Source organism: Paralichthys olivaceus, chromosome 12, assembly GCF_024713975.1.
Source record: "Paralichthys olivaceus isolate ysfri-2021 chromosome 12, ASM2471397v2, whole genome shotgun sequence".
Classification (NCBI taxonomy): Eukaryota; Metazoa; Chordata; class Actinopteri; order Pleuronectiformes; family Paralichthyidae; genus Paralichthys; species Paralichthys olivaceus.
Window position 1 is genome coordinate 24,945,651 of NC_091104.1, and position 9,244 is coordinate 24,954,894.

At 41.5% G+C, this 9,244-nt stretch overlaps 1 protein-coding gene across 1 annotated transcript; it reads left to right on the forward strand.

Moving 5' to 3' along the window:
* Positions 1-666: 666 nt before the first annotated feature.
* Positions 667-8,799, forward strand: LOC109627970 (E3 ubiquitin-protein ligase TRIM35). The gene is made up of 6 exons (XM_020084809.2): positions 667-1,347; positions 3,590-3,685; positions 4,873-5,103; positions 5,835-5,857; positions 7,131-7,249; positions 8,192-8,799. The coding sequence occupies exons 1-6, from the start codon at positions 772-774 to the stop codon at positions 8,752-8,754; spliced, it is 1,608 nt and encodes a 535-aa protein (XP_019940368.2). The 5' UTR covers positions 667-771; the 3' UTR covers positions 8,755-8,799.
* The last annotated feature ends 445 nt before the right edge of the window (positions 8,800-9,244 follow it).

Sequence of the window (9,244 nt, forward strand, 5' to 3'; positions counted from 1 at the left end):
TGGAATTCAGGAGAGATTTGCTTCTTGGTCCAGGAAGATTGTGTAAAAACACACAGCCGGTTCTTGGGTCAACTGCCACCTCCTTTAGCACATATGTCTATTAACTAGTTTATCTTTACCTTCCTTCAGTTATTCTCACTCCTCAGTTTTCTTTCAGGTTGCCTTTGCTTAATTTTCCCTCCTCTAATTTAATTTTGTCCTTGCTGTTACTATGTTTATTTTCCAATCACATCAGTCAGTGAAAAAAGGTTGTCCTCAATTACATCAACTTTTCTTTTTCTTCTGGATGTTGCTATAAGATGTTTTCTCTCACTTCAGATAATGTCTAAGGTAAAAAAGTATAAGATAAGATATAAATGTACTGATCCCATACCAGGGATATTCACTTGTTTCAGCAGCACACAAGTCAGAATCTGGATAAGAAAACCCAGAGTTAACTAATAACCAACTTTGTGGGTCAATGTTTGAGCTAATTTAGTTAAACTTGCTTCACAGTACAGGCCTCAGTTCTTCTGTGAATCTGTTTTTGAATGACGCCTCTTGTTTTCAATGTATTTTTATCATGTTATTATGTGGCACCCATCTCTCAGCAGGGAGGGGGTGTACAGCAGCTGAGGGGAGGAGTTTATAAAGACAGAGAGCATAAATGATTTTGCAACCGGTTGCAAGGCTCAGACTTTTGGAGGGACAGTCAGGGGCAAGATCTAAATGTTGTTCAGCCAAATAGCGGTTACACTGTGCTAAAATTAAACAGGTGTCTGTCACACTATCATGGCTGAGAGGGTCAGTCAGGCTGACCAAGAAGAAGGAGACAGGCTAGTACAAGATGGAGAGATAAACACTCCCGGCGATCAAAATGGAGACACCACCACTGTTGGGGACAGAGAACCTGAGGATCAGCGTCCGACCCAACGTGAAGAAGAGTCTGAGTGTCCAGGCTGCCAGTCACTGGGCGTCCTGACATTGCCCTGTGGCCACAAACTGTGTCTCTCCTGTATTGAGCTGAGTCAGGGAGAGCTGGGCCCGGCCGGCTGCACGATCTGCTACCGATCACAGCTGATGGACTCCGTCCTCCGTACTTTGCTGGACGCCCTGTTCCGTGACCTGCCCAGGAGACACAGAGTCGCGCCAGGGGCTGCAGAGGAGAGTGTCAGGGGAGCAGAGGATAAAGGGAACACTCTGGGTGGATATAGCGTAGTAGAGAAAGAAGAGCTGTGTGGTCGGCATGGAGAAACGCTCACTGCGTTTTGTCTGCAAGAGATGAAGCTGCTCTGTCAGCAGTGTCAGACAGAGGAGCATGAGGAACACCAGTGCTGCTCTGTTGAGGAGGCCGTTCACCACTGTAAGGTCAGACACAAGAACACAGAGACAACACACAGACTTCACTGACCCGAATAGTTGGGTCGTGTTGCAACAACAAGTATTAAAGGGAACCTGCACCGACAGTATTTCACACAGTAAGATCAGTTTACTAAGCCGCTCACAATATGACAACAGTTATATGATACCTACTGTGGAAGCTTTGTTGAGACTTTTACCCTAAATATTTATGATAATGTCATAAGCTGTTTTCAGACATGACCTCCGTAGGAAGTCCTGAGAATTAGGTTTGGACTTTCTCCATAGGTTTCCTTTTACACATGAACCACCGGGAGACTTTCTGCTCAGACTCATTCACAACAACAACAAACCCTTCAGCTGATTCAGGTGAACGCGGCGCAGCAGGCAGAGGCAGCACGTAACGTAATAATTCTGGTTCACGTGGTTTTGTTTACAGCACATTGACAGCGTAGTCTTTCATCACCAAAAACTCACTTCACATCTTCGGCTGTGTATTGTTCTGCTTTTTTTCTCCTGAGGCATTTGTTTCCTTTTTTTTCCTTTTTGTGTCTGGCACCTTTTCGAAATGTCATCAACCCGCAACTCACTTGCGGTGAATGCTGCAGAGGAGTGTGATGGAAAACTTGCATATGAACTTTGCTTGAACTCTTTCCTATGTCTGATCAATGCTTGTGTGCTGCGTTCAACAATAACTCATAGAAACACAATTGTGCTCGCATAAGAGGAACTGTCTGGCGTACGTGTAGACGGACGATTCGAAACTAGACAGACACCTTTTACTGTTTTACCCTTAACAATCCAATGCCATGACTGTTGCTATGCACTTGGCAGATGTAACCTCAGCGTTCATGTCCTTTCTCGATGATGATCCTCTTGTTGACCCTGATCTTTGCAGTAGCAAACCTCTTCTTTCTTGCAGAAGCGAGAGCAGACAGCTTCCTGTGTTAAACAGACTACAGGTGGCTTCAGCTTTTCATGCCATTACTCAGAAACAGCTGTCTCTTATGTTTCCTGTTTACCTGACTGTATAAAACCTTCTTCTTTCCCTATTCAGGGTGGTTCCACTCTGAGCATTCATGCTGAGTGTGAAACCCTCTGCAGAGCTTTCTATTAAATGACCTAAAGACAACTCCGGTCTGAGAAACTCTTTATTTCAGATCTCGAGATACATTTCCACCACAGGAGCTACCTGTGGTGGAAATGTGTTCCTCTGTGTTCCTGTGGACTTTATACTTTCTCTCTCTGTTTTTGTATTGTTAATCTGTCCCTTGGATCTCCTGCACCTTTATGGAAGTTTAATGCTATAACATCTGGGAAATTTTGAGGAGAAGCTTTGCTGAACCCTTTATTTTATTTTAACACCACTGTTAATTTTTAAGATGAGCAATTTGCTATACAAGTATATTTGCTAGTTTCAGTTATCACATCCACTTTGTAAGATGTTGTAATAGTACTTTATTAATCGTTGTACCTGTGTGAGTTTTCTCCAGAAACTCCAGCCTCCTCCCACAGTCCAAAGACATGCAGATTAGGTTTATTAGAGACTCAAAATTGACTGTAGTGTGAATGGTTGTTTGTCTCTGTGTGTCAGCCCTGTGATGGACAGGGTGTACCTAGCTTCCCACCCAATGTCAATTGGAATTATAGGACTCTCTGGATCCTCAAAGGATAACTGTGCGGATAATGAACCCTAACCCTACTTTACTTTAAATGAATTAACCACTTAAGCTTTTTAAATGGAATAAAGACAAATCTAATTTCATGAATTTTCCACATTTTTAGTAAAGTTTTAAAATTGTATTATCCTCTTGTATCTTATACTTTTAAATATTCAAACTCAAAATGAAATATTTCTTAGTACAAAGTCATTCAACACAAAATCAATGAAGTCAATGCTGCAATGTGTTCCTTAACCAATCTTCACAGCAGTTAAACTTAAACTTGAACATATCAAGCAGCATTGCAAACACCTCTGGACTGAACCTATGAGTGAACTTGGAGCTTCTTCTCCCTGAAGTTTGTTTGTCTGAATGACTGAGAACCTCCATTCCTGCTCAGGGGCTGCAAATCAGTGACAATGATTGATCAGGTGACTAGCAGCCGGTTTGCTGCTGCTGGTGCACTCTGGGAAGTGTAGTTCTTTGAGATCCTATTTCTGAGATTCAGCTCAACAATAACAGTGGCTCATTTAAAATGTAAGTGTTATATTTTCATTTAATCTAATTGATGTCTGATATTCTGTCTGTAGAGAGAGTTGCGATCTGCAATCAGAAGCCTCCAGGAGCAACTGGACAGTTTAACCTCCATCAGACAAACCTGGAAGGATACTGCTACTCATATCGAGGTACTGCAAACAGGGTGTTTTCTTATGAGGAAATTACAGCTGTTTGACAGAAGAAGTTCGATTCATACTGACAACGTACTTTATAAATAAGTAGTTTGGTTCCTGAACAAAGCCAAGTTACAAGCAAGAAAATAACATATTAGATTATTTAAACTGTATTATACAAGGAAATAGAATATTTTTGTGGTACTAAGGCCCATACTGAGCATATGAATGAGCATATATTGAAATACATGTACAACAACTTCCTCACTGACCTATTATTATTGAGGGAAAACTCATGTGGGTTTTTACATCTACCTTGTTTGGTCCAGACCTACGGACTTTTCAGTTTAGTCCAGATCAAAATAACAGATGTGAAAGGTGCCTCGGACCAAAAGACCAACATTTAATCTGATCAGAGGAGGACTAAGAGAACTAACTGAACCATGGTTAGGTTTGTTTGTAGTGTGAAACATTATTATTATAATTATACAGGATAGCATTAAACAATAGAGGAAGAAAAAGAGACAGAAGTGGCTCACAGGATTGCTTGTAATCTTTGCTATCAATGATATGTTTCAATGACGAAGATGTTCATTTTGCTGGGAGTAATACCACAATCATTTTAGAGTTACACCACATTACAGTGGCAATGAAAATACTGAAATAAACTGGCTCATTAATCCATTCAATTAATCTCCATTCGAAAGACTACTTTATTCAAAAAGGTTAGCGAATTGAAAACGTGCCAACCTCAGATGAACGCCTAACGTTAAATATCACAAAAATGTAAATCCTAGTTCCAACTTTCAATTCAATTCAATTAAAATGTTATTTGTATTGTGCTAAATCATAATATACATTATTTCAAGCCACTTTACATAGAAGGTCAAGGCGCTTTCAGGTGTGACAGTGCAGTGAAGTTAATTAAGAATAAGATTAAGATTCCTCTTTATGGCCCCACACACAGCATGCAACATGCAAACATGGGGAAATTGGACCTCTGTATTTAACCCATCTTGGTGAACGGAGCACACGGAACACAATCCACACAGTGACCACACACGGAACAATGGACTAGTGGTTGTAGAATATGGCCATGCAGTATACACAATTGATAAGTGCTTTGTAATGACAAGTGAGGAATTCATTTGAAGTGTTTCTAACAAACCTTCTAACATGATGTCTTACTACCCCATTGTCAGAGTCAATCAGTGCAAACAGCCCAGATTTTGAGGGACGAGTTTGAGAAGATGCACCAGTACCTCCGTGATGAGGAGGCTTCTCTGATGTCACAGGTGAAACAAGAAGAAGAGGAAAAGAGTCAAAGGATGAAAGAAAAGATTGACGGTATCAACAATGACATACAAGTGCTGACTAACAGTATGAGAGAGACAGAAGACGCCATGGGCTTCGACAACCTCCTCTTTCTTAAGGTAATTTCTACAGGAAGTAGCTTCTGGTTGTCCATCCTCCCAGATATTATTTGCATTTAAACACTCACACACTACATTATCATAAACACTGTATACCATGAGTATGGTCTTGCTTTGCTCTCAATGCAGACTGCTCTTTGAGGCATGAATTAAACAAGGTTTTTTACATTTACAACTGATGACAGGGGGGACATTGAGGTCCATTGAAAATATTGTGATACTTATGGAACCAGTTTGAGACGACTTTTGATTCATGACATGGAGCCTGACCCTGCTGGAAGTAGCCATTAGAAGATGGTAAACTGTGGCCATAAAGGGATGAGCATGGTCAGCAACAATTCTCAGACTGTGACATTCAAACCATGATTGATTGGTATCAATCATGGGGTGTCAAGAAAACATTCCTCACACCATTAGACCAGCAGCAGCAGCAGCATCCTGGTATAAGGTAGTTTTCACCCATGGACCCTGACATTGTTTCTGTTGTTGTGGACCATCCACCTTATGTACAAGGTGTTGTTCACTCTGATACTTCTCTGGTAACCACAGTTGTCTGTAGTAATCTGAGTGCCTCTAGTCTTTCTGTTAGCTCTGACCAGTCTGACCATTCTCCCCTGACCTCTATCATCTAGTGTAGTCAGGTGTTCAATCCACGGAGTTTTTAAAAAAATGTCGAGTATGTAATGAAATGACAAAAAACCTTAAACTTAATACTTTGTATGTGCCCACAGAATTATAAGAAGACCTCTGAAAGGTAAGCCCCTCATGCTAATAAAAGAAAAATGTATGAATCGAACACAAATCAAAGGATTTGCCTCATTATGGTTGCCACAGTAAATGGTTTGTATTTGTGTAACGCTTTTGTAGTCTTGATGACCACTCAAAGTGCTTTACAGTACAGTTGTCATTGACCCATTCACACATACATTCATCAAATAAAAACTCCTCTTTCTAAAACACTCATTATCAATAATATGTCAGAAGCTACAGTTTAAAAAAAAAGTGTCAGGTCTGTGCAGCAGGATAGAGTCATATCACAGAGTAGTGGAGATCAAGAGGACAAGAACAAGAGGAAAGTTGACCAACAAGGCAGAAAATTAGGTACCAAAGTGAAAAAGACCTATTAAGGATCAATCCTAAATAAACCTGGATGCTTAAAGGGCCTGATAATGAGATAATCTTCAAACTTTGATAAGGTTTGCAGCTTCATTTAATTTGAGGAAGTTTGTATGCATCCATAATTTGATGTAATTTAGGCAGTCAAGCAGGGGCTGCAGTGAAGTCTTGGTTTAAAGGTTCAGGGGCAAGTATATATCTGTATGTCATTCGCAAAGCAGCGGAAGGAGACATTGTATTTTACAAAAATTGATGCTAGGGGCAGCATATATAGGGAGAATAGGATAGGGCCTACAACGGATCCTTGAAGTACACCCCATGTAAGTGGGGCCGTCCCAGAGCAGTAATCACCCAGGTGGACGGAGGAACTCCTCTCGGTTAACTGTGACTGTAACCACCTGAGGGCTGCACCTTTAATCCCCACAGAGTTTTCTAGACGTTTAAGATATTTAAGAAACATATAGTACTTATTTAACACATGATCAGTCAGACCCCATTTGGAGGTGGTGTTAGATAAAGTTGGTTACATTCTCTTAGCAGTGTCAATGTGTCCTTGGCCACATTAAAGAACATCTTCTGACCTGCAGTCTCATAATTAACTTAATTATTTTTACATTATGTTTCTAATAGATTTTTTTTTCAAATGAGTAAATATATTTAATAGCAAAGCTATGCAAAGTGCAGTGATTCACTCAACTTTCCCTAAAAAAATATCGTGGCCCAAAGAATCTTAATACAATTATTAACATGATATCAATAATGCCTTTTTAAATAGTGGGATATCAAGACACCCCTGGTGCTCAGCAGAAAATGTCTAGACTGTGGCACGCCTACTCACCACATACTTAACAAAAGCCATGCAGACCTGCAACTGTTGCAGTATGGTAGCTCATCTGCACTGTTTGTCCCAGGGCCCGGTGCAGTGTAGAGGAGCCAGAGGATGAATCAGACGCTCTGCTTGATGTGGCCAAACACCAGGGCTGTGTGCAACACCGTGTCTGGGACAAGATGCTAAAGATCATCCAGTACTGTGAGCAATGCTTTACTCTGTGCTGTGGACTTACATAGAAAGTAATTGGATTGGGTTTTTTTTTTTTTTTTTTTTTTTACATATTCTGCTTTAATTTACCTATTGGTGTCGTGGAATTTTTAATTACCACTGATTAATTATCTCCTACCACCTTTCAGTTGCATCTTCCATTACCATATGCTAAATGTCATTAGATACCAGTACTAATAAAGGATACAGTGTTACGGTTTCATTGTGGCTGGACCCGGAAGCAGACACAGAGAGGAACAGTTTGTGAATGAACAGAGTTTTTAATGAAAAAAAAAGCTTGTGGCAGGCAGGCAACAGGCTTGACACTATGAGTGAGGCAGAGAGTGTGAACCACAGGAGTGACTGTAACAATCTGGCGATGAGTGGAGGAGAGACCAGGGTATTTGTAGCACTGGTGATGAGGTTAATTGAAGCCAGGTGTAGAACTCACACCAGGAGCCAGGAGTAGAGACCGTGCCCACACACACACACACACACACACACAAGAGGTGGAAAAGGAGGAGGGACACAGAAAACACCATGGAAACGGCCCGAGCCGTGACATACAGACCTCACCTGAACCTTGGTGAACTTGACAAGCTTCCACTCCTTACATGATTGCAAGCACGTCGCAGCCCCAAGTTGCAGCAAATGCATGTATCATACAGCTGATAGTGTGTAGAGAGCATTAACTGTCACACAATGGCTGAATGGGTTGTACACATGTCAATGGGTACCTATTGGCAATAGGTTATAGAGATGTATTGTGAACATGGTACAATTGTAGCTTTTCTGGAGTTTTGTTGCACAATGCAAATAGGTACAGTGAAAAAGTGTGTGTTTGCGTACATTGAGTGTATGCAGTGTGTTTTGGCTTTTAGTGTTGATATGTGCCTTTTTCTTTGTGATTCACTGAAACCTTCTGTCCCTCAGTTCCAGTGACCATGGACCCTAACACAGGCTCGGTGTGTTTAGGTGTGTCTCCTGACCTTTCCAGCGTGTTTGTGTGTGAGGAGCAGCCTCTTCCCGACAATCCAGAGCGGTTTGTGAGCCCACAGAGCATCCTGGGCTCAGAGGTCTTCAGCTCAGGGAGGCACAGCTGGGAGGTGGAGGTGGGAGATAACAGCCACTGGACTCTGGGTGTGGCCAAAGAGACAGTACACAGAAAAGACTGGTCCAACTCTGATCTAAACCCCAGTCCTGCCTTTGACTCAGACACAGATCGCGGCCTGTGGACTGTGTCCCTCTCCTCTGGGGAGTACTGGGCCTCCCCTGGCCAACGCACCCCACTCAAGCTGAGAAGAAAGCCACGCAGAGTCAAAGTTCAGCTGGACTGGGAGAGAGGGCGTCTGACTTTCTCTGATGCCAATGACAACACCCTGATCTATCGTTTTAAAAAGCAGTGGAGTGGAAATCTGAAAGCGTACTTTTCCACTACATGTTCTAACAATCCACTGAACATCACTGCAGGGAGGGTGAATGTTGTCATAGAATAGTGTAAAAAGCCATGTCCGTTGAATAAAAAAGCAAAGTCCACTCTGCACTGTCTTTGAGTTTAATTCAGTGTCTGCATACGTTTCTTCTCTTGACAGTCACCATGATACTTTACAGTCATGACATGCAGTCGGTACATGCATTAATCAACTTTGTCTCAAGGGTCAGATCAAATATTCTTGGGGGCTGTATACAGGCTGGAATTTCTCCACCCTGGATGTTAACCAAACACCTCTCTTGGTAATCCACCAAACAAAACCGACCAAGCCTCTTCAGAGACCTCAACGTAGAAAGCAACCATACTCCTCTGAAAAAAAGGGGAGAAATAAATACGTACTGTACATTGAACAGTGTACAAATACATTAGAAAATAATATAACTAGAAATTCTGCAGATTCATATTAGGTAACTGTGAAAAACACAAATCCAAGTTCAAGTGAATGTGGAAAATGTGCATCCGTTTCAAAACGCTACTACTTGCGTACCATGCTG